Source organism: Sinohyriopsis cumingii, chromosome 1, assembly GCF_028554795.1.
Source record: "Sinohyriopsis cumingii isolate HCF-2022 chromosome 1, ASM2855479v2, whole genome shotgun sequence".
Lineage (NCBI taxonomy): Eukaryota > Metazoa > Mollusca > Bivalvia > Unionida > Unionidae > Sinohyriopsis > Sinohyriopsis cumingii.
This window is the reverse complement of record NC_142961.1, coordinates 72305436-72333205: the sequence shown is the minus strand read 5'-3', so window position 1 is coordinate 72333205 and position 27770 is coordinate 72305436. Positions and strand designations below refer to the sequence as shown.

Here is a 27770-nt window from a genome sequence, read left to right as displayed (position 1 = left end):
TGATTTTGTTTTTGAATTGACTGAAATTTTACATGTTTACCCTACTTAACACAAATTCAGAAAAAGCCTAAAAATATGTACATGTAAAATAAACTTCACAAAAAATGTAGTATATGCAACTCTCATGGATGATGCTAATGTAAGAGAATTTTCAGAATTTTAAATGAAATGCAAAATATGATAAAATAAAGACACTAGCAGAAAACAAAATAATTGTGAAATGACAGAAAACAAAGATGGAATGCTGTGATTGAAAAAACATTTTGCCATCTATAGTGTGACCTAACTAAGTAAAATGTATAGTAAAAAAAAATTGATCTAGTGTTATGTATATCTACATTATGTGTGTTTGTTTTCATGATTATGGATGGTAATGGTCATTTACAGCTTAACATATTAAATACAAATTTTCTTTATGATTATGAGTCTTTACTCTAAGATGAGGTCATTCTTAAACATAGTACGTAGTTGCAAGGGAGTGAGCTGTACTTTTAATCCAAGTTAACATGTTATTTGACTTAAGGGCGAGAGTTCTTGAAAACCAGGCTCACCTTATTTCTGATTGATAGCTGCTTAAGTATTTGACCTTGTTGACAGTGATTTCAACATGATTTAGTTGAACCTCATTCTGCTTTCTGTATTGCATCTTAGTTTTTCAAATAAGGGATAATTGACTGAAAATTAATTATTCCTAGCATAACCATCAGTTTTATATGAGACAACGTTGTGATTGTTTTTATTATTTAATTTATTTATTTAAATTATTCATTAGAATTACTAATTGCTCAGACACTCAGATTCAGCAGCTGTATTGGAATTACTGTGAATTCATTTATAGATATTTTTTATTGTATCATCATCAAACATCAAGACTATTGGCACATCAGCATTATAGAATAAACCCATTAAGACAGGTTTGACTGTAGCACGTCATTGTTCTTTGAATTTAGCATATGTTACAGTTGGTTTATGCAATGATACAAGAGATCTTTATTTTACAAATATGGGATAACAGGCATATTTTTCAGTTAATTTACATATGTAATACTATTGTCATGCATATTGTATCAAGGGCAATTAACATGGTAGATATCAAAATACAAAATAGCTGTAATCATCTAAAAATCCATACACTGACAAATCTTTGTTTTACCATTATTTTTGTAAGAGTTATTGCCCATTGTTGACTTACAACTGGATGCAGTTAATGACAATTCTGTGAACATCTAATTGAAGTGTTACATCATTTGTGACACTGATTTTTATAGAGATACAGGTTTAGCAAATTGTAGTGATGACCATGTCTTTTAATTTTTCTTCTTGTGATACTGATAATTAATTTTATCTTTTTCAGCTATTGCGAGAAGAATGTTAAAGAGATAAGCACATTGACAGAATGAAGCTGGATTTGGAGGTGCTGGCTTTCACCAGTATCAAGCGCAGAAAACCCTGGCCAACAATCATATGGATTGGGGAGGTAACTCCATTGATGTGTGCAGTAAAGTCAAAATTAGGTTCAGAGTTAAATGGACTTGGAAACTGTAGCTTCTCTTAGAATAATATTTGAATTATTCAACTTTAAGATTTTTAAATATGGTTCTGTTGTTTGCTCGGGTAGTCTCAAATGTGTTAAAGGTATCAGATTCAGCCTTAGGGTTCTGACGTGGATATATCACCAACAAAAATTAAATCAGTACTTTAACTTCTTATTGACTGAAATTTAAGTCCAACTTAAATTTGATTAACCAAATTTATTTAGGTCTAGACTTAACTTTGAGATTTATTTGGTCAAAATGGGTCCTGAGGACTCATTTACATAGCTGTCAGTAGTGCCATTCCTTGCATCCATAACCACCAGGCTCAGGAAACTTTGAAAAATTTGAAAATTAATCTGTTTTCCATAGACTGAACCACCATTGTTTGGCTCAACTGTAAGGTGAATGAGCTTATGATATGGGACTCTGTCTATCATGTATCAACTGTATGCAAGCCATTGCTGTAGTCCATATTTCTTATCCAGTTTCAATCAAAATTATAAAGGGGTTATATTATCATCAAAATTGATAATAAGTTACCAGTGTGGAGGTTATACATGGAAAATGTGATTGTATCATGAAGCTTTCAGATGAGTTTGATAATGAATGAGATCCATTCATTCTAATTGGGTGATCTTGAATTTGATTGTGAACTTGTTACCCCTCTGGAAGCCATATTTCTAATTTTTATCAAACTTGAAATACAGACTCAATACATAAATCTTGTGGATGAGTTGCATTAATAAGCAAGATCCATCCTGAATTCGTTACCCCTGTGGAGGCCAAATAAGTAGTTGGCATATTGAAAAAACAAGGGTAGCAACCTATGATTAAGGATATTGAGAATCCCATATTGGGGTAGCAACCTATGATTAATGCTAATGAGAATCACATATTGGTGTAGTAACCTATGATTAACACTAATGAGAATCACATTTTGGGGTAGTAACCTATGATTAACGCTAATGAGAATCACATACTGGGGTAGTAACCTATGATTAAGGCTATTGAGAATCACATATTGGGATAGTAACTTATGATTAATGCTAATGAGAATCACATATTGGGGTAGTAACCTATGATAAAGGATATTGAAAATCACATATTGGGATAGTAACCTATGATTAGGGCTATTGAGAATTACAAATTTGGGGTTGAAACCTTTAATTAGGGCTATAAGAATCAAATGTTTGGGGTTGTAAAGACTGTTATCCCTCTTTGAAAAACATTTAAAACTTTTAAAAAATAGTTTAAAATACAGGATTCATGAATTTCAGTACAGTACATTAACAAAATAATTACACCTGAGGGATTAAACTGAATTTGTAATTTAAAGCTGAAGAAAATATTATAAATAAAAATATAATATGAAATAAAAGAAACCTCTTATGTACATAATCAAATATTTTATATTTAAATTTGCTCTGAAAGCAGTGTAGTGTTGGGAGTTAAATTGCTTTTTTGTGCTTTTTGAAAGAACCCAACGAAAACCATATACCGGTAGGAATTCTTTGTTTCTGATACACATCTATAACCTCATTGCCCAGTAAACTTAAAAAGTTTGTGAACACCTTAAAATGGTATTACTCTGTTAAAATGTCTGAAATATATGTTGTTTTTAATATCATCACCTGTACATATTTTATGGCATATCATAAATGATATGTTATTAGTAATATGTTAGGTTAATATTTGTCATACTGGACCTTAAATAAAAAATTTAAAAAGTCCAAAAAGCCATAATGCTTTTCTGCAGAATCACTTCCAAGTATATAATTACCATTAATAATCTAAAATATACCATATTGAGCCTCTAGATTCTGGATGCCAGTCCTAGAAATTTTCTGAACATAAAATGGAATTTAAAAAGAAGCTAACAAACAAATTCTAGATATTCTGAATGTTGTGATTTGTTGTGATTTCATTCATAGGTAACCATATTAGACATCACACTCATTAAGATGCTTACTTTTTCTCCCAATATTTATTAGTGCCTACTGGACATGGATTAGAAAGCATGTTTTAGTAACAGTTATCTTTACATGGTATTTCTTAATTATGGCCATTTCAGAGTTACAGGAACTTAATCAGACAATTGCAAATTGTTAGGTCATTTTATTGAGGGCTTTAACCAGATTGTTGTAAAACTTTGTTTTGGTAATACTGACAAAGATTTTTCTCAAAGAATGAGAATAGGTAATGCAACCATGGTTCACTTTTGGTAAATTAAGTGGGTAAGATGAGTTTCAAAAAATCTTATTCCAATAAACCAATCCAATTTTTTTAGCATGAAGCCAGTAACACATAATTTGTTTGGTGTAATAGTTTTTCAGCTAAGTGTTCCAAAACTTTTCTTTCCACTCCAGAGTTTAACTCTATGTCTGAATTTGATTTCTCAAGCTTTTATTTGTCAGTTACCAAGGAGAAGGATATCAGGCCAATATGAGCCACTTGTTGGAGAAATGTAGACCATACTTTCATTATCAAAGTACTCCAAAAGTCTATCAGTTTGAGCATAAAGGGTCTAAACAAAAAAAAACTAGTTGAATATGCTTCATTATTGTAAATAAAATACACAACAAAAGGAAAATAAAAAATAATGTCCCAACTTTTTAAATGATGAAGTAGCATTTCCAAATTGAGCTGAGCTAGGGGTTGAGGGAGGAAATAAATAACTTTGGAACATGGATATGATGATTTGCTGTGGATTGTAATTCTATTCTGTTAAGGATGATTACTCATGAAATGTTGGAGCATTTTATTTTTTTCTCACATAGATAAGGATCCAAGTGAGCCATATTCATCAGAGAAACTTTACACTGTGATGATGATACCAAAATGGTGTAGTTTACAATAATAATAGTAACAACAATAATAATAGTAGTAGTTATAGGGGTAGTTATTTTTAGTGATATTAACACTGGTGACTGCTATTGCTGTGGTTGAAAATTATTTTGTTATGTTTATTACACTAAATGGACAACAGTTTCCTTATGATTAGTAAAAATACAAATTACTTTGAGATATTAATTTCTTTGAGACTTATTCAACAGAGAACAACTTGATACATGATCTTGAATCACCTTTTGTACAAAATGAAACTAAACTGATTGTTTCTGAATAACAGTAATGATAGGGAACCACTTTAAGTGAGACATGATATTTGGTTCAGCCTTCTGCAGGGGAAGTAAACTGGTCTAATGCAGCACAGTTGTATCATTTTGAATTTGATTTAATTGTATATATTGATGATTATAATTTAAACAGGTCTTTCATATTTAAAGTGCTTTTAAATACTTGTTTCTAGAATTGTTAGAGTTAGATTTTTGTGTTTTTTGGAGATGTCTACCTTTTATTGTAACATCACTAAAACCCATAGGCTATGACTTACTGGAGGTACTATAGCATGACCCTTATTATATCATTACTGATGGTTGTATGTTACAAGTACTGTTTGAATAAATACCCTGACCTGACAGCTGGCAATATGTGGCAAATTAATACCACATTCCTGCTAATTAATGGAAGAATTTTACACAAAAAGTGACCTTTTTCGTCCTGGGGATCCACTAAGATGGTCCCTGATACATTTATTTTGTACTCTGCATTTGTATTTTTCTCACAATACATGTGTAGTTTTGTCACAATATGTAGGTAGTTTTGTCACAATACATGTGTAGTTTTGTCACAATATGTAGGTAGTTTTGTCACAATACATGTGTAGTTTTGTCACAATATGTAGGTAGTTTTGTCACAATACATTTGTATTTTAGGAGCAGGAAAGTCTTCTCCTTCTTGATCCTCAGTCCCACAGGATTAGTGTACTTTATGTTCCATCAGGGAAAACAAAAAGGCAGATACCCAGATTATCTCCCTTGATCAATGAGATACATTGTTTCAGCGTCACTAAAAATCGTAAGTAAAATGAGTTCATTGGTAATTGAAGAATCATTGTCATTGCATGGATGTATTGCTGAATTTTAGTTGTAATGTAGTATTATGAAACAAGTAATGAGTACTGGTTTTATTTATTGCCGTACAGTTGAATATATTGTGACAGTGATAATTCTGATAACTTTATTTTATGATTATATTGCTATATTATAGCACAGTTAGATATCAGGTACCATGGTTAATTCTGATTTAACACTCATATTGCTAATTAATAATTGAAGCACTTGTATTCTGAAGAAAAGCATTATTTAGAAAGATGACATTTATGATGATGTGTAAATATGCCAGTTCTTGCTTATATTCACCATAATCAGAATATTGGTCACTGTAACTTTAAAATGACTAATCTCTCCATCATTATTTTATGAATTTGAATGAAGATACAGGTGTTTTGGAGAAAAAAAATTAATTGTCAAACTAAATACTTTTGATCAATTGTAGTCCTTATAGCCCCTCCACCTTTTTGGGGTGCCCTGATAATCATATAAAATTTATTCATCAGAAAGGATTGATAGAGAACTGATTTTACCCTGAATTCGCTTGAGTTTATCGAATTTGTGCTATACAGTAATTTGGCAATGTCTGCTCGTTTTTATATGATAAGTGGATTGTAATTATTCTAAGTTAAAAGTCAGCAAAGTATTATAACAGTATGGAATAGTCTGTACAAATCCATATGCACAAAAATCATCCTGGCCCCAAAAAGATGAATAGTTAGTCTTAATATACACCAGTAGTTCCCAACCGTTTTAGGACAAGAACATAAAAACTATTTTTTCTGAGCTTCACAACCGTTTTTCAAGATTTTGATAAGTTTTGCCACCCTTAAAAAAAATCCTGGCCACTCTCCACTATAGTACAGTGACCCTAGTTTGAGTCATGACATGGGGGTTGGGAACCCCTGATATATACACATACAGACCAGGTCTTCATTAAAATCCATGTTCAAGATGAAAATGTTAAGAGGCATTTAATCACAGGGTTACGTTTTTAATCAAACAACAGATAATGGACCAACACTACAGTCAGCTGTTCATATTAGATATTCTGTTGATTCAGATTTTTAAGGAATGATATGCCAAGATGGAAACAATGTTCCAACATAAAAGGTATCACATGTCTTTGAACAATGGTAACCTGTCAGTCATTGGGTTGACACTTTCTACATTTGGCCTAGGTGTCTTACTTCTTAGACAGCTGACTTTTACTGCAATATACAAGTGGCTGAAACAGCTACCTCCCTATTGTATTTATAGACAAAAATATGTGACATGAAAATGCTTGTAAATGTTGACCTGCATTCAGAGTTCACCAAGGGTGGCTTTTATTGACATGTTTTACTGTACTTTGCTTTTTGTGGTATCTGTATGAATATAGTAATAATGTATTGCTATATACTGATTTCCAGGCTGCTTCCTTTTGGGTTTGCTGTGGACTGGTAACCTGTTTGTATGGTACAAGGACAAAGATATTCTGAAACAAATTCCAGGTCCTCCGTATGTGGCAGATCAGTCAGATTGGTTGTCAGGTTAGTTTTGGTTAGCAACAATCTGCAGTCTATCTGTCTGTTATTCTGAAAATACCTTGGAAACATTATAAAGGTCATCATGTAGGTATCGTTTTCATTCGATGATGTCCTGCTTTTAAAAAAAAACAATCATCGCAGCTACTAGTTCTAGTTGATGAAAAGTGAATTTTTCATGACCTATAGCAATTTATTGCCTTATCTGTTTACCAGTATATTAAAATTATGGAAAATACAACTATTATCAGGCTTTAAAATTCCCATTCCAGCTTCATGGGTCAGTTAATTTTTATGCACTGAATCAGTTATTGGTGTGCAGATCACCCATTTTGAATGATAACATTAATATAGCTAGTAACATGCCCAAGCAAGTGAAATTAAACTGGGCAAATGAAAATGTGTCAGTTACTTGCTCTTGGGCTATTGAACTTTGAAGCAGTCATAAAGAAGACTAATTATTTCCTTTCACTCTCCTCCCTTTCTTCTTGAGACTAATTACTTCCCTCTCCCTCTCCGCCTTCATTATTTTTGCAATCCTTAAATTTAGCCAGTAATTATATTGCTATCAAGGCAAAGCAAATTCTATAGCCTGACATTGCAGACTATTCATTTTTAAGTCCGACAAGTAAATTATTCTTATGCACTTGTCCAGGATAAGCGCTATTTCCAATTTCAAAACTGCTTGTGCAGGCAATAATTTTAATAACTTTATCACATTATCCAGCTTTATCTGGCCATTCATGCCCTTCTGGCATTCTGAATGCTTGAATCTAACATCTCATCATTTATTCAGTCACATCCAATAATTCTACAGAAAGTAGTCATTGCATCCTATTATTCTAGAGTAAGTAGTCATTGTATCCTGATTCTAGAGTAAGTAGTCATTGTATCCTATGATTCTAGAGTAAGTAGTTATTGTATCCTGATTCTACAGTAAGTAGTCATTGTATCCTATGATTCTAGTGTAAGTAGTCATTGTATCCTATGATTCTAGTGTAAGTAGTCATTGTATCCTATGATTCTAGTGTAAGTAGTTATTGTATCCTATGATTCTAGTGTAAGTAGTCATTGCTAACTGTCCCACGTGCAAGTTCTGTTACTGCTTGACTGCATATTTAGCTAAATTAAGAAATTATACATTTCTTAATCAGTAATTAGTGTCGCTCTAGTTAATGTCACCAGGAACTCAAAACAAGCCTGTTAAAGTCACGAGAAAAATGACACACAAACCAATGAAAGGCACAAAGTTAGGATGGTCTAGCTTTAAATATCAATGTTGATTCTTAAATAGGTCATGTGATAAAGGAGAGAAGAGTCCTCCCCTGTATTTATTATATAGTACATGTATGACAAGTAAATTTTAAGCAACCATACAAGCAATTGTGATGATGAATAAATGCGCACGTGACATAAACCTCAGACTGTAATCGTTTTTCTGTGTCTCGATCTGAACTTGGAATACTTTTTTAAAAAATGGGTATCTGGTTGTTCATTTTACATGTGTTACATGGGTTATTAACGGGTGGGAACCTGATTACCCAGGTACCTGTTGACATCTATACACTTAATATTTTGTGCTATGTCTTTTTTCAGTATAGACTGGTCTACTATGTAATTTTGTATCAAATTAAAATGAATCTGTGACACATGGTTTGAAATTCAAGAAATCCATCTGTTTTCTTGGAAACGTGTCATCTACAGTTACTATAAATAGAAAATAAGGAAACTGTTTGATGTAAATAGGCAAACGGTCACACACAATCAAAATATAAGATCAGTAGAGAGGTCTATGATGGATGAATGTCACATGACACAATTCTTGAACTGTGTTCCTGATGTCACCAGATATAATCTTTGATTTGAACTTGGAAAAGTGTTGGCTTTTTTCATGTCCTATAGCTATTTTATTACCTGGGTAATTATGAAAGGACGAGTACCTGAGTGCCCGGGTATCAGTTGACACTTTTAGTTGGATTTACTATTATTATTGATGTAATAAGCATGTCAGTAAGAAACACTTTAAATTGTACCAATACGGGTAAGGAAAAATATTAATGTAGCAGTTGATAAACAGCCATCAGAATGGAACTAGAAACTTCCTTATATATTCCAGAAAACTCTTAAACATGGAAAATAGGTTGGGTGTTTTTCCCATGCATCTGTGTTATTCTTTTTTTCTTCTGTAATAGACCGGTGTACATTGGCAGCCTCTGATGACCTCAAACATGTGTTCTTGGTTCTGGGGACTAGTCAGTTCTTTATCTGGGAGATGAACAAGGGGGAATCTCTTGTAAGATCCAGAGAACAAGAGCTGAAAGGCACATGGCACGTTTTGGGTGTTCCATCAGGTGTTCCTGTTCCCACAGCAGACAACAGGGAATGTAGTTTTGATGTTGTATTCTTCTCAAGTCAGGTCAGTATCTTTCTGTTTTTTGTAATAAATTTTAATGCCAACTTCAGCTCTTACACATTCCCTAACATTAATTAAGATGGGTTTACGAGGTCTGCAAATAATTCTTTTATTATTTGTACCTTTTACACTCAGAGCTTTAAATATTTATTTGAAAAATCAAAGTAGACTAGAGAAATCACTGGTCCCAAAAACTCATGGATGAGTGTTCAGAGGAGATAGGTATGTGGCAGTGTGTGCTTTGAATATTAAGTTTTTAGATTTGGGGAAATGGGATAGTAGACCAAGTAAAGTAATATCAATTATTTGTAACCACTTTGGAATCCTTGTACAGTCATTCATAGAAAATGATCTGTCAATTACAGATCTCCCAGTCCATCTCCAGATGCATCTGGTGGATCAAAAACTTGAGTCAGATCTCCCTCCCAAGCAATCACAGTTAAATGACTCACAGGCTGATACTTTGAAGGAAGTGCTGTAAACACTTTAGACAGTACTAAGTCAAATCAAATGAATCCACATCAGAACTGTTTTCAGCCATGTTTTCTGAAGGTGTAGTTGAATTCAGGTTTTCATGTGGAGAGAGAAAAACTGCATATATTGTAATCCTTGGTATGGCTGAAAATTTAAGGAACTTTTGTTAAATAATGCAAAGGAAACTGAATATTTTGTGATACTAGTTGATGAATCAAAGAAGGCACAGATTAAGTAGTGGATATTCATTATCCAATACTGGCCTGGTTAAAAAGTTATACATTTTGGATCCCAGTTTCTTGGACATATAAGTATAATATATATGTTGAGTCGCTTTGCTTTACAAGTGGAATACTGTCTTTAATTCTATCCATCAGTCAAAAAGTGTCATACAGTATTTTTAATTAAGGTTTCTACAAGTTTTTGTTAGTTGTTAATTTTCATTGATATTTGTTCATAGTTACACAGATTTTGGGCTTTATTTTTCTGACCTGCACAAGGTCACATTGATATTTGTGGTTGTATATTTTTTTTATATTGCAAATTCTAGTTGAATTTCTCACTTGTATTTTAGCAAGTGTGGGCGTTGATTTGTTGACACTTCTGGTTTTTTACTTCTCATTTAAGATATACATTGGCGATGATAGGTACCAATGGCAAATAAATTGAAAGTCAGTGAAGGAAAATCATGACTTATGTTTCACTTGTACACCATGAATATAACCTTACTGTACACCATTTGCAGTCGATGGTCTGATGGGACAAATTGCTGCAGAAAAGTTTATAAGAAAGACAGAGATGGGCAAAATCAAAATTTACAGGCTGACCCGATATTTTTGGCAAATCTGTTTGCAGACGTGCCAGCTCTTATGATTTTCCAGTATGGCTTGCCCTTCAGTTATGTATTTATAACACAATAATTTTTTTTTTTAGAAAGACAGTTCTTGTGGCCATTTTCAAATGTTGGTTTATTTATGTTCCATCTGGATCTGGGCTTTCAAATTTGACTCACTGGAGTTTGTCATGAAACCATATTAGCAGAGGAAGCACTTCAGTCTACCATGTACTTGCTTATAAGAAAGGTCCACCTGCAAATGGCACAGACCTAGATCTGTCATTGCATAATGCACTGGCAGATCTGGGTCTGTGTGGTTTATTAGGAGTAATCAGTAAAGCAGACTGCCTAGGCCTTGATCTGCAGGTGCATTATGCGATGGCCAATCAGTATCTTTGTTGTTTTGCAGTTTAACTTGATTTATAATCCAGTATATGTGGTGTCTATTTTGTTCATGCAAAACACCCACATGATCTACCTTTTGCATTACATTATGTACAGATACCGGGTAGTACTAAACTGTTCTGTGTGATTAGCTATTTTTGAATACCTTTATCTCTGTGTTTCTTCCTCGATATTTAACATGCTGTAAAGAATGCATAAATTCATGTTGCAAATACAAGGGGATGATTCTAGTGCATATACTCATTTTCTGCTAGTGGGGTTCAAGATTAACAATATGAATGAGCTGCCAGTTTTTATCTTCCTTATATACTCCTTATAAATAGAGTCAAACTGCAGACAACAGAGATTCTAATCTGCATAACATAATGTGCCTGCAGATCAGGGTCTGTGTCGTTTGTTCTACTGATTACTCCTAACAAATTGCACAGACCCAGATATGTCAGTCTTTATGCAATGGCAGATCTGGATCTGTGCAGTTGCAGTTGGATTTGTCTTATAAATGGCCATAGATGGTAGCTCTGTTTACCATAATTTTTATAGTGTGTAATTTTGTAGGAGTCAGTCTGTTCATTGTCCATGTTAAGTTAAAGTTATATTAGTTGTCATGCCTTATATATTTTGTTAAAGTATAGGATTCTAATGCAGTTGTCATGCCTTATATATTTTGTTAAAGTATAGGTTCCTAATGCAGATGTCATGCCTTATATATTTTGTTAAAGTATAGGTTCCTAATGCAGTTGTCATGCCTTATATATTTTGTTAAAGCATAGGATTCTAATGCAGTTGTCATGCCTTATATATTTTGTTAAAGCATAGGTTTCTAATGCAGTTGTCATGCCTTATATATTTTGTTAAAGTATAGGTTTCTAATGCAGTTGTCATGCCTTATATATTTTGTTAAAGTATAGGTTTCTAATGCAGTTGTCATGCCTTATATAGTTTGTTAAAGTATAGGTTTCTAATGCAGTTGTCGTGCCTTATATATTTTGTTAAAGTATAGGTTTCTAATGCAGTTGTCATGCCTTATATATTTTGTTAAAGTATAGGTTCCTAATGCAGTTGTCATGCCTTATATATTTTGTTAAAGTATAGGTTTCTAATGCAGTTGTCATGCCTTACATATTTTGTTAAAGTATAGGTTTCTAATGCAGTTGTCATGTCTTATATATTTTGTTAAAGTATAGGTTTCTAATGCAGTTGTCATGCCTTATATATTTTGTTAAAGTATAGGATTCTAATGCAGTTGTCATGCCTTATATATTTTGTTAAAGTATAGGTTCCTAATGCAGTTGTCATGCCTTATATATTTTGTTAAAGTATAGGTTTCTAATGCAGTTGTCATGCCTTATATATTTTGTTAAAGTATAGGATTCTAATGCAGTTGTCATGCCTTATATATTTTGTTGAAGTATATCAAAAGTAAAACAATATTTTAAAAATTGAATGTGATTGGAAAACAAAAAAGAGATGCTGTCAATGTCAGTACATAATATTTTGTTACACAGTACTGAAAATTCATTTAACTAATGGGAAAATATTGACAGCTCAGTGATAATGGCACTTTTTCTTCAATGCTACTGGAAATGTTATATACTGACATGGAAGCAGTGTCATATGTTATAGTACTGGATATGTTATATACTGACATAGAAGCAGTGTCATATGTTATAGTACTGGATATGTTATATACTGACATAGAAGCAGTGTCATATGTTATAGAACTGGATATGTTATATACTGACATAGAAGCAGTGTCATATGTTATAGAACTGGATATGTTATATACTGACATGGAAGCAGTGTCATATGTTATAGAACTGGATATGTTATATACTGACATAGAAGCAGTGTCATATGTTATAGAACTGGATATGTTATATACTGACATAGAAGCAGTGTCATATGTTATAGTACTGGATATGTTATATACTGACATAGAAGCAGTGTCATATGTTATAGAACTGGATATGTTATATACTGACATGGAAGCAGTGTCATATGTTATAGAACTGGATATGTTATATACTGACATAGAAGCAGTGTCATATGTTATAGAACTGGATATGTTATATACTGACATACAAGCAGTGTCATATGTTATAGAACTGGATATGTTATATACTGACATGGAAGCAGTGTCATATGTTATAGAACTGGATATGTTATATACTGACGTAGAAGCAGTGTCATATGTTATAGAACTGGATATGTTATATACTGACATACAAGCAGTGTCATATGTTATAGTACTGGATATGTTATATACTGACATGGAAGCAGTGTCATATGTTATAGAACTGGATATGTTATATACTGACATAGAAGCAGTGCCATTTTTTATGTGTGTGTGTGTGATTATTATTTTTAATGTAGCTTTAACAATTTTTCAGTCATATTACTACATTGTCTGCAGTGTGGCAGTTTATAGTGATGTCTAGCACTGGGGCATCATGCTGCAGACATGTAGAATGATGTCCCAACCAGTCACATTATCCTGACACCAGGCCGACCAGTCCTAACACTAACCTCTTAATGCTGAGCGCCTAGCAAGGCAGCTGTTAGTACCCTTTTTGTAAGTCTTTATTGTGACTCGGCCGGGGTTCGAACCCATGACCTCCCGCTTCTGAGGCAGATGCTCTAATCACTAGGCCACCAGAGCGGATGTCATTTTTTGTGTGACATGGAAGAAGTGACATATCAAGTACTGTTGTATAAGTTATATGCTGACATGTTTGTTGGGTATGTTCAACTGGAAATGATGCAATTATAAATGTGTGTGCTTTTCTTTTGGCAGGTGCTAGGAGAGTGCTGTCAATATTCTGCAGTATTTAACCAAGGGAGGATGTTAAAAATGGTCACAGTTCTAATAAGATTTAATCAAGCACCAAATGCACAGTCCAAAAGGTATTCCACCTACAGAATTTTATTACCTGAAGTACATGTACATGATTGTGTTTCCCATATCAGAGGTTGTGTTGCAGCCGATAGAGTGAAGCAGAATTGTATTTAATGAGGTGAAATACTCATAATGATGTTATTGCTGTCAAGTAAATCATTTTAATTGACAGTAAATAGAAGTTTTAAAGCTACTCTGATTGATACAGCATTTTCTTGAAGTCAGACTGATTATTTACAACTAGAACAGCTGTTTATACATCTCCTGGAAGGACTATAAAGTAGGCTCCCATTACAGCAATCCAGTTCATTTTAATGAATTTTCTTGTAGTAAAGAATCTGTTGTTTTAAACAATAGGATTTTACCTTATATGCACAATTGTAAGTTGACTTGACTGTAATTCCCCCACTAGTTTTGTGAGCTGCAAAAAGCTAATTTCTCTTTGACCCTCCTGTAAGTTGGAGTGAATTTTGCACGTCGGATCTGGCAAAAGGGGTGACTTGTCATCAGTGAGAACTGCACTTTGGAAAAATAAACAAGCCAAAACTGGATGGATAGACAGAGAAAAAAAAGAAGGCAAAATCAATGTAAAATACAGTTATGTTAATACGTGGAATATGTCATAAATAAATCAACAACTTACATTTTTTCCATTTTTGAGGCAGAAAATCCATAGAAATCAATAATACTTGACACTTTAAATCTATTTAAATGATACATTAATGAATTCTACTATAGGTCACATAATCGTATAAGAATAGTGTCCCAGAATGATTTGATTCACAATATCCAGTAATATTTTAGTTTCACATGTTGTAACAAATAAACAATGAAAGTGGAGTGCACACTTGTTTGATTCACAGTATCCTATAACTGTCTCTAATGTCATCTGGTACAAAGCCCAAGAATTCCTCATCATCGTCTGAGTGATGAAATAAAGTTTTCAACTACATTTCCTCAGCTTCACTGTTATATAATGGTACTTATGTAGAGAATGAGCTTGGGTTCTGTAAATGACACTTTGATCATACAGTCTATGAAATCTATTAAAGGATGCAAGTGAATAGGTGTCAGGTGTTGAGCAGGATCACATGGAGTTAAAAGTGAGCAGCTATCAGATTTTCAGCTTGATGAAAGGGTTGTAACATGCTTTACTAGCTAAGGAATATAGTCAAAAGCACAAAGGGAGTTGTAGGACTCTACTTGGCATGAAACAAGTATCAAATTTACAGCCTAATCAAAAGTATTTGTCAACTTGAAAACAAAATCATTGCTGCCTTTCATAAAGGCAGCAATGACTTTGTTTTCAAGTTGACAATAAAGAGCTTAGCAGTCTACATCCATTGGCAGGAGAAATACCAGCTGTGAATTAGATCTGGCTTATGGAAAGAAAAATATAAAAAAAAATCAAACTTTTATTGCATACAACACAAGCAGCATGTTTACAGCAAAACACAAAAAATAATACATGTGTTTGAAGTTGCATAAAAAAGGAAACAATATACTTATGAGTAAACACTCACAGCCAACAACATTGGTGGACACTTCACTTTATGGTGGGTAATATTTAGTTTACTAGTATTTTTTTTCAAGTTAATAAAATGCTTATAACTGTACATACAAGTATTTTGTAATGAATAACATCATGGAATGGATAAACACAGCACATACCATATATGCATGAATGGGAATAGTGACATGAAAGCATACAAATATTTGAATTAACAGTACTTGTACATAAGCACAAATTCAGAGTTTCTGATATTACCCCTTATTTTATTAAATTTGTTGTATGTCATGCTTATAAGATGAACCCATACTCTGCATTAATAGCATTTTAAGGAAAAATAATGGTGACTTATAAGCAAGTATATATGGCAGGTTAAAGTAAGGAATCATCCTTGTATTAGTATTGTTAAATCAATGTGTATAAATGGGTCAGAAATAGGAAGACAAGTTTTTTTTGTTTAAAGTATCATTATTATTGTTTGAATCCCACATATTTTCTTAGATTTAAAACTCATTTTTCTGAAAATAAAATGTTACATACTTTTCTCAGATATATTCAGTGTAAATCTGAGACCAAGGAAGTAGGCAGCATTATTGATAAAAACAATATATTAAGGAAGTAGGCAGCGTGGTTGTTAAAAACAGTATAGGTGGCGCTCTACAGTTTCATATTTTGCATTGGGTTAGAATTTTAAATAAAAAGAAGTTCCCTGGCTTTCCTCACTGGTTATACTGGCTATTTAAAAAAGACCTTGTATATCTTAGGTATAGTTCAAAGAAGCTTTACTTCCCTTTATTTTGGTGTATGATTGATGGGTGTAATATGGGTTACAGAGTATACAGCTTGGCCTTACTCCAGATGTGCACCTTTCAAAATAGTGCTTGGTCATTTTCATTTCCTGAACTTCAGAGGTCAGTTGTATAAAAAAGTGCAGATAACTTTTTTTACATGTTATATATTTGGTAATTCATTCATTGCACTTTCAGAAGCTGGTATTGTCTAGTCTGGCAAAATTCATTTTCCCTATTTGAATAGCTGCTATGGATAGTATACTTTAGACTAATTCAGGCTGATTTTTTGAGCACAAGGGAGCAGTCATTTTAGTTAGCAGTGTGCTTGGATCATGTACAGTTTCCATAAGTACAATCTCCAAAGAAATTTCAGCCACATTACATTAAAGTAGCGTGGAGGTATACCGACATTCTCTCCACTGTGCATGTTTTAAATACAAACAACTTCACCTTACATACATCACTCTCTCAAAAGTACATAATAGCTGGTGAGCGCCCCCATATTAAGGAAGTAGGCAGCATGGTTGTTAAGAAAAAGATTTGAAGGAAGTATGATTGTTAAGAACAATAGATGAAGGAAGTTGGCAAAAATTCCCCTGGGACACACACCCCACTTGCTTTTCTTGCACATGCTGTGAGAGGATAGATGGTTGTCCTTTCTTCATTCTATGGTTGGATGAGGTCTGGGATTTCACTGAGCATATACCTAAGAATTTGTTGTGTTCTCTTTCTTTGTTCTCAGAGAAGGATTACCCAGATCTCATCAAAGACTCTCAAGGTTTGTGGGTAACTTCCAAAGTGATGACATAAATGGGTGGAGTGAGTCATGCCCTACTTATTGGGAGGAGCAGCACCCTCCTTGTTTAGTGAGGGCAGAGAGTAAGTTATGCCCTTTTGAGAGGGAGAAGTCAGTGGGCACTGTACAGGGCACTGGTCATTGGAACCTCAACAGTAAGGAGGTAGAGGTGGGGTAAAATCACCATCTCCAGACTCTTTTTTCATCCTGCATGGAAATGGAAATTGGCTTACAGTTTCCATATTAGGGATGGAATCAGATTGGCATCCCCCTTTCACTATTGTCCCTCTAAATCCCTATGTGGGGGACTTCCACTGCAGGGAAATGATTGGCTCTTTCTTTCTCTACATGCAGCCATGTTCTTCTGGACTTTGGCCACATAGTTGTGAAGTCATTGCTGCAAGCTGTGGACCTACAATTGCTTGTAAAGTTGGGTTCAGAAAGAGGGATGGAGATGAACGTTCTTAAAATGCTTAATGCAGGTTGGTAGTTGCCCTCACTCACCTGCCAAATGCACTGCTAAAGTCAGTCCATTGAATCTGAGAAAGGAGATACTGTTCAAGTTCTTCTTCCCCCTAAGTCTCCCAAGCAACAGAGAGACATTGGGTCATGTAGCCCTGCATCCCAGAAGAGAGTGGGATGAAGATGTCCTTTCTGGCTTTGTTGATGGACATACCTTTGATACAGAACACCTCCCTTTGGTCTCATGCCCCTAACTCATACATTAAGATGGCAGAGTAGGATGAGAGCTTTGTTTCAATAAAGCAGTAAACAAAGTTTTCCACCTCTTTCCCAGTGATCTGTATTTCTGGTGACTCTAAAATTCTTTCCATTTTGGAAAAACTACGTGGAGCAAACTCTTGACCAGATCTCTTGCTGTGTCCTCGCTTGTTTACAATTAAGGTGCTCTCGTTAAGGTTTTAGCAAGTGCTAAGATTTTGCTAGACAATGTAGGGGGTTGTCTGTCCCCTACTTTATGTTGTGACCCTCGATAGTTGTTCTGGTTATAAGGTTCATAGCCTTTCCAGACCCACTAATATGCTCACCTTTGGAGGCAGAAGCAGCTCAATTTCACATTTCAAATGGATTTGGGAATGCCTTCACATGAAAACTGGAATCCTTAAAGCAAAAAATTTAGGTCACTAGTAAACATATGGCAACCTCTTTTCAACAGCCTCATTCAGCCTGCTGAAAGAGGAATCAATGACTGGGCTGAATCTATGATGAAAGATGGCTACTGGCTTCAGTTTCATAATTTCACTCTGCTAAGGTCCCCCCTTTTTCTTCCAGCAGTTAAATCTGGTGCACAGGAGGGAAGAAGTTTACTCCCTTATTCAGAAGTGTGCAGTAGGAAAAGTGTTCAATGACAGTCTCTGAAGTTCCACTCAGCTATTGACCTTTCCATCCTAAAAGATTTCTGCTGGAGAAACTATTCAACATAGAGATCACATCCTCAGTCAGAAAAGCCATAAGACCTGGTGATTGTTTGGTTTCCATTGATCTTCAGGATCCATATCTTAACATCTCTATCTTTCCTCTACACAGGAAGTGCTTCCAGTTGTGTTTAGATGAGGAGGTCTTCCAAATTTTAGCACTGCCATTTGACCTTGCCTCCACACCCAGAAATTTACTAGGGTCATGGGAGTAGTTGTAGCTTGTTTAAGGTCACTAGTTATCCCAGTCTTCCAATATTTCAAAGATTGGTTGATCCACAAAAGCCAACTTGAGTTCTTCAGACTAGATTTGTCACACTGTTGGTCCATAGTAACCTGGCTGGACCAAACTTAGAGAATTCATAGCTCACTGCATTTCAAGATTTTGACTACATGGGGATGAATTTCCTCACAGAGAATTAGTCTGTCGAACCTTGAGACAAAGTAGACAAGATCCCGTCCCAGTTGGAGGTGCTGAGAATAAAGACCACATTGCCAGCTCGGTTTTTTTGTCTCTAGTGGGAACATTGAACTCTGTAGTAGACCTGGTTCCCCTAGGCAAACTGCACTAGCATCCTCTCCAGTTTCTACTTTTGACTTTGCATAAACAACACAGGGACCCCTTGAAGGTTGTAATTTCCATCACCTTCTGATTTGGTGGACAAATTGTGACCAGTTTCAGGCTGGAGTCTCCATGTACCATCCCCCACCCACTGTCTGAACCCCACTCCAGCCTGTTTGCAGACATCTAGAGCCAGAAGGATTGATTCTTCAGGGCTCATGGTCCTGGGAAGAATCTACACTCCACATCAATAATTTGGATGCCATTGTCCACAAGTAAGAGGTAACTGCATGATGGTCTCCTGACAATGCATCAATGATATACCTCAAGAGAGAAGCAGGAACACATGCACTTGTCTGCATGGAGTTTTGTATCATCCTTCACTGGGCATCTTTAGAAGGAATTACCCTCCAAATCTACCATGAACAGAATATTTTGGCAGACAGTCTGTCAAGAAAAGGGAAGATAGTCTGTATGGAATGGTTGCTTCAATATCCTTAACAGACTCCCTATACTAACTTTGGGGAACTCCTTTGGTTGAGTTTGTTTGCCACCAGGCTAAAGAGTAAGGTCCTCTTTTAGGCTTTCCCTAGTCTACAACCAGGGGTTCTGGGCAGTTGATGCTTTTAGCCTGAAGTGGGATCATATGTTCCCTTGCACCTTCCCACCTATCAGGATGATTGCACAGGTTCAACACAAAGTCAGGCACTCCACTGCTCATCATTTTGATCATCCCACTATCTGCAAAGAAATGTTTTAAATCAAAGTTGCAGAGTGCATCATTCAGTCTACGAGAAGATGTTTATGGTTATGTTGCCAAATGGAGAATCTTTTGTGATTGGTATAGTAGAAAAACATATCAATCCATGATGTCCCTCTTTGAGTGCAGGGAGCTATTTTTCTTCTATTCCTTTTTGAAGAGAAACTAAACTGGGATTCTGCTAATAAGGATTATTGGGTAGCTCTTTCCAACAGTCACACGTTTTTAAACGTCTGGTCATCTGGACAGATTCTCACTTAGCAGACTTGATCAGGTATTTCAAGCTGTGAAGACCAGTGTCTCACTCTCTAATGCCTAAATGGAATCTTTCTTGTGTCCGTGGCCTCTTAATACTTCCCACCCACACTCTAGACCTCTGGATGAAGCTTCTTTCGAGAGCCTTACTCTCAAAATGGTTTTCTTGCCTTAGCATCTGTGCAGCAAAGGAGTTATCTTCATGCCCTATTCATAGAGCAGGGCTGTATCAGATTCAATAGGAATTATGAGTCGGATTGTCTCTTTAGCAATAAACCAGCTTCTGTTGGTTGCTCCACTCCCACATGAAATTCCCAGTCTCAGTCATATCTGTGCTTTTATATCCAGTTACAGTTTTACATTTTTATTTGGCAGTCTGTAAAGGGAGAGGAAAGAGTGGTCATGACCTGTGTGAATGCCCAGGTGACCTATAAATGCACTTTACATTTTTATTTGGCTGCCTCTAAAGGGAGAGGAAAGAGTGGTCATGACTTGGGTGAATGCCCAGGTGACCTATAAATACATTTTACATTTTTATTTGGCAGCCTCTAAAGGGAGAGGAGAGAGTGGTCATGACCTGTGTGAATGCCCAGGTGACCTATAAATGCACTTTACATTTTTATTTGGCTGCCTCTAAAGGGAGAGGAAAGAGTGGTCATGACTTGTGTGAATGCCCAGGTGACCTATAAATACACTTTACATTTTTATTTGGCAGCCTCTAAAGGGAGAGGAAAGAGTGGTCATGACCAGTGTGAATGCCCATGTGACCTATAAATACACTTTACATATTTATTTGGCACTCTGTAAAGGGAGAGGTAAGAGTGGTCATGACCCCTGTGAATGCCCAGATGACCTATAAATACACCTTACTAGTTGTTTTCTTCGGGTCATTAGATACTTTTCAACTCAAAGAACATTACAAACAGACATTTGAGTACCCATTATAATATTTTAGTAATTGTTTTGTAGAAAGAAGGTAAATAAAGATGAAATTTACCATCTTTGCAAAGTTTGTGGGTAGAATGATGAAATCCACTTAACAAATTTATTTATACTATACTGACAAATTGGATGTGCATTTCCTAATTGATCCTGTCCACACAGACATAAAAGATTCTAGTAACCCCTTATTCTTGCCCTCTATTTCAGTAATCAAATATTCAGCAAAGAATGGAGCCTTTTGGAGTACCCCTTCCAGCAAATCCACCCAAAGTATGAACCTGTATTGTTTCAAGGGGCCTATGTTTGTAGCTACTCGAATAATGGACAGATTCTAGCTATAGCAGCCAATCAGAACCAGGCTGATCACACTAGCCTGCTCTTTGTTTCCCCTTTGACGGACACAGTGCTGGCAACAGGGATGAAGGGATGTGGAGTTAAGGATAGCAGTGCTTGGGGACGTCAGGTGTGGGTAGCTGACCTAGCATGGACATCAGATTCACTGTTTGTTGCATGCATTCTGAAGAGTGGCTCAGTGTGCATTATAAGCAGACTTGGAGAACCAGTTGTCATCAAAGCTGAGGGATGCACAGTTAACATGGGGCCATCATATTACCTCCCTTTACATCCATCTTTAATGATAAGGTAAAAATAAATTTCTCAGAAATGTGTTTTCTCCAATGAATATGTTTCTTTATTACAGTAATATTAGAAACTAAACTCTTCCTTCTGAATTTAGACCTTCAAGAATGTCTATGACATGTAGAAAGAGGGAAGAAACTTTTCCAAAATTACTTCCCCTTTCCACAACTATTTGGCTACTTGTATCAAATGTTTACCAGTTTAAGCTTTGCTTCATTGTAAGTAACATTGATCTGTACTGCCTCTCGATATCTGAAAATATTATATTTCTCTCCATGAATTAAATAGTATCACATAGATTTTAACTTAAGGTTTCTGCAAGTAGTTGGTAACCTTGTGATTTTTCACTGATATTTATTCATAATTTTGGCAGTTTTTAAACTCAAGTTTTCTTACCTGGCAAGTTGTACACAGCATCTTTGATGCTTATGTTCTGTATGTTTTAATTGTGAACACTGGTTGAATTTTTAGTTGTATTTATAATGAGTGCATTTGTTGATTTGGTTGACACTTTCAGGTCAGCAGATGTGCTAAATGCAACAAAGACAATCATGACACATGCCTCACTTATACAAAATGCAGTCAGTATTGCTCATGCAGTTTCTAGTTAGAAGGAACATGGTCCACAGTGCTGCAGACAAGTTTGAAAGAGAGAGAGATCGACATAGTCAATGTCAGTGACATCCTGAGTCTCCATCCAGAAACTAGTATATGGCTTGTGCATAGCTGCCAACCCTCACGAATTTGGTGTGAATTTCACGACTTTTTCAGCGATTCACGGATTCACGCCGCAAGCCAAAAATTCACGAATTTTCCAATTCTCGATTATTTTAAAGTTTTATTAAAATAACTGATTTCCTGTTAAGCGCTAGTTGTGATATTCGGAGTTGCCGAAACGGTTGGGTACTGCTGGTTGCGATATTAGTAGATCTACAGCCAGTTGGTACAGTTGGCCCGGTAGCAAGCATTTTAGCCTATTTTAATCTATATGTATAAGAGTAGTTTTACAAATGCTTTTGAGAGAAATGGGGTCCTAACCGGAATTTTTCTCCGCCCATGCGTCACCAACACTGGTTTGAGTTACTGGTCAGCATCGCATGTAAGATCTTGAAAATGTCTTCACCACAAAGGAAAAAGAAGTGTATTGCTCAAAAAGTGAAGTTTAATTTGAAATATATCAAAAATTGGCTGTGCATTCTGCCATTAAACATTGATATTCATCATGCTTTTTGCACTCAGTGTGCCGTCACAGTGACGATGTGAGAAAGCACATCGATTGCAAAAAACACGTAAAGTTGGGAAAATTAAGAATTCACAGATTTCAGCTGTGGAATATTTTAAGCCATCGGCAGAAGACCTGCAAGCTACCAACGCTGAAGCATTATTTGTGAGTTTTCTTGTCGAACATAATCTACCTTTATCAGCTGGAGACTATGCTAAACATTTGTTCCGACAAATGTTCCCGGACTCGAAAATCACTTCCAAATTTTCCTGTGGAAGAACCAAAAGTGCTGCAGCTCCTGTGCATTCCTCACAGCAACAGTGACAGCTAAAGAGTATTTTCTCTAGTGAGGAAAAAGAAGACAGACTTTAGGGCCTCCTTAGCTGCAGAACATTTGTCAGCAATTTTAGTCACCAAGATTAACCAGCAGGCAAGAAGTCTGAACTGTTTAGAAACAAATTTATGATCAAGCAGTTGAGGAAGTTCAAGTCTGCCACAGTATCATGTCTTGATAAATAAATATTTCTGCATATATGTAGTGGTTTAGTTTTATATTGTGATCTTGATATAGTGTAGTATTGACAGTAAGAGTGGATGGAGTTATTGTCATGGTATTTTTGCACTAATTCAGGTCCAAATTCACGACTTTTTATCCCTATTTTCACTAATTGTGAGCCTGAAAGGTTGGCAGCTATGCGTGTGTAGTTGGTAGGAGTGAAATGATGTGCTTATGCATTGCGATACACAATGTACAATATGTTTCATATTGATACACATTAAGAATAAAGAAGCATTCATCTAATAATTATTCATGCTTACTGAAAATTAAAAGTACTCTCCAAGCTGGCAGTAGAAAGATTTTACAAGTTTAACTCTCTGGGAATGTATTTCAAGACCTTTTTCTGGTGCTAAATGCCAGCAGCAAACTAAGACTGATAATAGATGTTAGCCAGCTCAACAAATATTTAACTCAGGCTGATGATAGATCTCAGCCAACACAACAAGTACATGATTCAGACTGAAGATGGAAATGTGACAATACAACTTTCCATCAAACGTAGTGAGTTTGTGAACAGTCTGGATCTGATCAACACATACTGCTATATCCCTATCCATCTAGCTTTATGTACATTCCTTTTATTTGCATTCCAAGGAACAGTTTACAACTTTCCTGCTCTGCCATTCAGTCTCAATATCAGCATGAATTCATGGGTATGTATGTTAACTATCAACTCCATTGGCACCCTGTTCAGGTCTTTATTGTCCACAGCCACTGCAGTGTACCTGGATGACATCCTTCAAAGTGACCGAAAGTTCTGTTATTTAAGGGCATACACAGCCTTATCTCACTTTTTTCCGATCTGGGCTTTCTAATGACCTGAGAAAAGCAGGATCTTATCCCCTCCTAGCACTTTTTCTATCTGGGTGTGGAAATTTTTAACCAGTCAGCCTCATTCATCTCATTCCAAGCAGACTATGGTTTATTAAGCTGTCAGTGTTCAACAGGGAGTGGATATTCATGAGACAGCTTTGCTACAGGCATTAGCAGGCTTGTTTCTTTTCAGCTGCCTTTTTAGGTTGCTCTAAAGATGGCACTCCTGGTTCAATCACAGCCTCTTTTGTCAAGATCATCATCTGGAGAATCACAAACCAGATATTATGGTTTGTATGAATGTCGATTCATAAGGTTCGGGTGTTCATCTGTTGCCCCACTTCTCCATAAAGGCTATAAATTCATGTTTTTTACTTCTGGTAGGATCAGTTTTACAGAAAGTTATCCTTGTAATGTTTATCAATTTGTTGGTTGCCTTCCTCAGATGAGGGACCAGATCACCTGACCTCTGTGTCCTGGTCTGGGACTTAATATGCTGGTGTTCCCAGTACAAGATTACAGTTCAGGTTGGACAAATACACTTCATACAAATTTCAGCTCATGAGATTCAAGTGATCTCTGTGAGCTTGATGATAGAAGGCAACATTTCAATGTGAGACATTGAAACCATTGGCTGGCATACACAAAGAACCTTCTCAAGTTTCTTTTTCCTAGATTTTGCATCACGAGAAGAGAATCTAGCAATCTAGTGGTTGCAGCCGAGATGATCACCAGATCCAGTTATTGTCAGCACAGCCTCCTATGTGCATTGGTTTAGCGCTTTCACTGGATTTACCTGGGTTTTTTTTTTTCATAGTAAAAATAGATTGATGACAGCATGTTAGATTACCATCAGTTGTGCTGCTTTCATGCTAGGGGAGCCGTTTATCCCTCATTTAGGGGCTCATCCATTTTTCCACAAAGGATTCACAAGGTAGAGTTTGGATGCTTATGTGTTTATTCCTCCTATTACAGTCATCCTAACATTGATGTGTCTTAGAAACATAATCGACAGATAAAGTGATATTTTAAGTAAATTATGTTTCTCTAAGATTACTTAATTGATCACAGTTGAGCCCTAAAACACCTCTCCACAATTCATGCATCCTCATTGATGTTTAGCACAAGCTTAAATGGGTAAACATCTGGTATATGGGTAGTCAGCTAGTGGTGGAAAGGATAGGTAATTTGTGACTTTATTCCCTTTTTCTATATGTTGCATAAACAATAACAGTGAAAAGTTTTGTTTCCTTGATGGTTGGGTTCAGGAGGTAGAGAGAAAGTTTAAATTTTGTCTATCATTTTTTGGATTCAAGAGGTAATGGAGAATGGTAACCTTTTGCCTTTCCTTTATGGTTGGATTCAGGAGTTAGTGGAGAATGGTAACATTTTATCTTTCTTGATGATTGGATTCAAGAGGCAATGGAGAATGGTAACCTTTTGTCTTTCCTTTATGGTTGGATTCAGTAGTTAGTGGAGACAGGTGAAATGTTTTTCCTTGATGGCTGGATTCAAGAGTTAATGGAGAATGGTAACATTTTATCTTTCTTGATGGTTGGATTCAAGAGTTAATGGAGAATGGTAACATTTTATCTTTCTTGATGGTTGGATTCAAGAGGTAATGGAGAATGGTAACATTTTATCTTTCCTTGATGGATGGATTCAAGAGGTAATGGAGAATGGTAACATTTTATCTTTCTTGATGATTGGATTCAAGAGATATCAGAGTTTATTTCCTAACATTAGTGTGATTGTTTAAGTGTTCTTGAAGAACCATAATTTACTAAAAATGTTACATTTGTCAGGATCATAGGTTTAAAAAGTTCTATGTATTAATCTTGATGCTTCACTTATTTTTCTTGTGTAACAGAAACTAATGATTAAATTAAAGAACATTTGATTGCAGACAAGATTGTCATGATTTAGTGATGTTATAAGTTACAGTGGTAACAATAAGATAAAGGGAACAATTTAAGCCATAATTTCTTTATACTTAAATGACAAACATTGTTAAGAAAACAAACTAGACATACAATCTTTATTACAAAAAACAACTTTATAATAATAAAAAAATAAGCATTAATCTTAGGCAGCTGAATCAGTAAGCTTGTTATCTGGTCATTATTTCAGATCAATTCATTTCAACAACAGTGAGCCCTTTTTGTGTTCAAAGTTAATGTATGTCAGATACCAGGTGCATATCAGAGACTCAGTCCATTTTACGAAAAACGAAGCCTTTAGTGTTCATAGTTAATGTATGTCAGATACCAAGTGGATATCTGAGACTCAATCCATTTCAGCAACAATGAAGCCTTTAGTGTTCATAGTTAATGTATGTCAGATACCAAGTGGATATCTGAGACTCAATCCATTTCAACAACAATGAAGCCTTTAGTGTTCATAGTTAATGTATGTCAGATACCAAGTGGATATCTGAGACTCAATCCATTTTACCAACAATGAAGCCTTTAGTGTTCAAAGTTAATGTATGTCAGATACCAAGTGGATATCTGAGACTCAATCCATTTTACCAACAATGAAGCCTTTAGTGTTCATAGTTAATATATGTCAGATACCAAGTGGATATCTGAGACTCAATCCATTTCAACAACAATGAAGCCTTTAGTGTTCAAAGTTAATGTATGTCAGATACCAAGTGGATATCTGAGACTCAATCCATTTTACCAACAATGAAGCTTTTAGTGTTCATAGTTAATATATGTCAGATACCAAGTGGATATCTGAGACTCAATCCATTTCAACAACAATGAAGCCTTTAGTGTTCAAAGTTAATGTATGTCAGATACCAAGTGGATATCTGAGACTCATCCCATTTCAACAACAATGAAGCCTTTAGTGTTCAAAGTTAATGTCAGATACCAAGTGGATATCTGAGACTCAATCCATTTTAACAACAATGAAACCTTTAGTGTTCATAGTTAATGTATGTCAGATACCAAGTGGATATCTGAGATTCAATCCATTTTAACAACAATGAAACTTTAAGTGTTCAAAGTTATTGTATGTCAGATACCAAGTGGATATCTGAGACTAAATGCATTTTAACAACAATAAAGCCTTTAGTGTTCATAGTTAATGTATGTCAGATACCAAGTGGATATCTGAGACTAAATGCATTTTAACAACAATGAAGCCTTTAGTGTTCAAAGTTAATGTATGTCAGATACCAAGTGGATATCTGAGACTCAATCCATTTTAACAACAATGAAACCTTAAGTGTTCAAAGTTAATGTATGTCAGATACCAAGTGGATATCTGAGACTAAATGCATTTTAACAACAACAAAACCTTAAGTGTTCAAAGTTAATGTATGTCAGATATCAAGTGGATATCTGAGACTCAATCCATTTTAACAACAATGAAACCTTAAGTGTTCAAAGTTAATGTATGTCAGACACCAGATGCTTATCTGAGACTCAAGTGTATTAAGGTT

The 27770-nt window shown here is 35.3% G+C and overlaps 1 protein-coding gene across 1 annotated transcript in view; it reads left to right on the top strand.

Annotated features, from left to right (window-relative positions):
- The window catches only part of LOC149807106 (uncharacterized), a 166214-nt gene that overhangs the window by 1691 nt on the left and 136753 nt on the right, over nucleotides 1-27770 (top strand). The window contains exons 2-7 of the mRNA XM_089962073.1: nucleotides 1355-1477; nucleotides 5309-5450; nucleotides 6898-7017; nucleotides 9204-9427; nucleotides 13933-14042; nucleotides 21291-21725. Of these exons, the coding sequence (XP_089818199.1) occupies nucleotides 1397-1477; nucleotides 5309-5450; nucleotides 6898-7017; nucleotides 9204-9427; nucleotides 13933-14042; nucleotides 21291-21725 (1112 nt within the window). The 5' untranslated portion in view covers nucleotides 1355-1396. The remainder of the gene's footprint in view (nucleotides 1-1354; nucleotides 1478-5308; nucleotides 5451-6897; nucleotides 7018-9203; nucleotides 9428-13932; nucleotides 14043-21290; nucleotides 21726-27770) is intronic.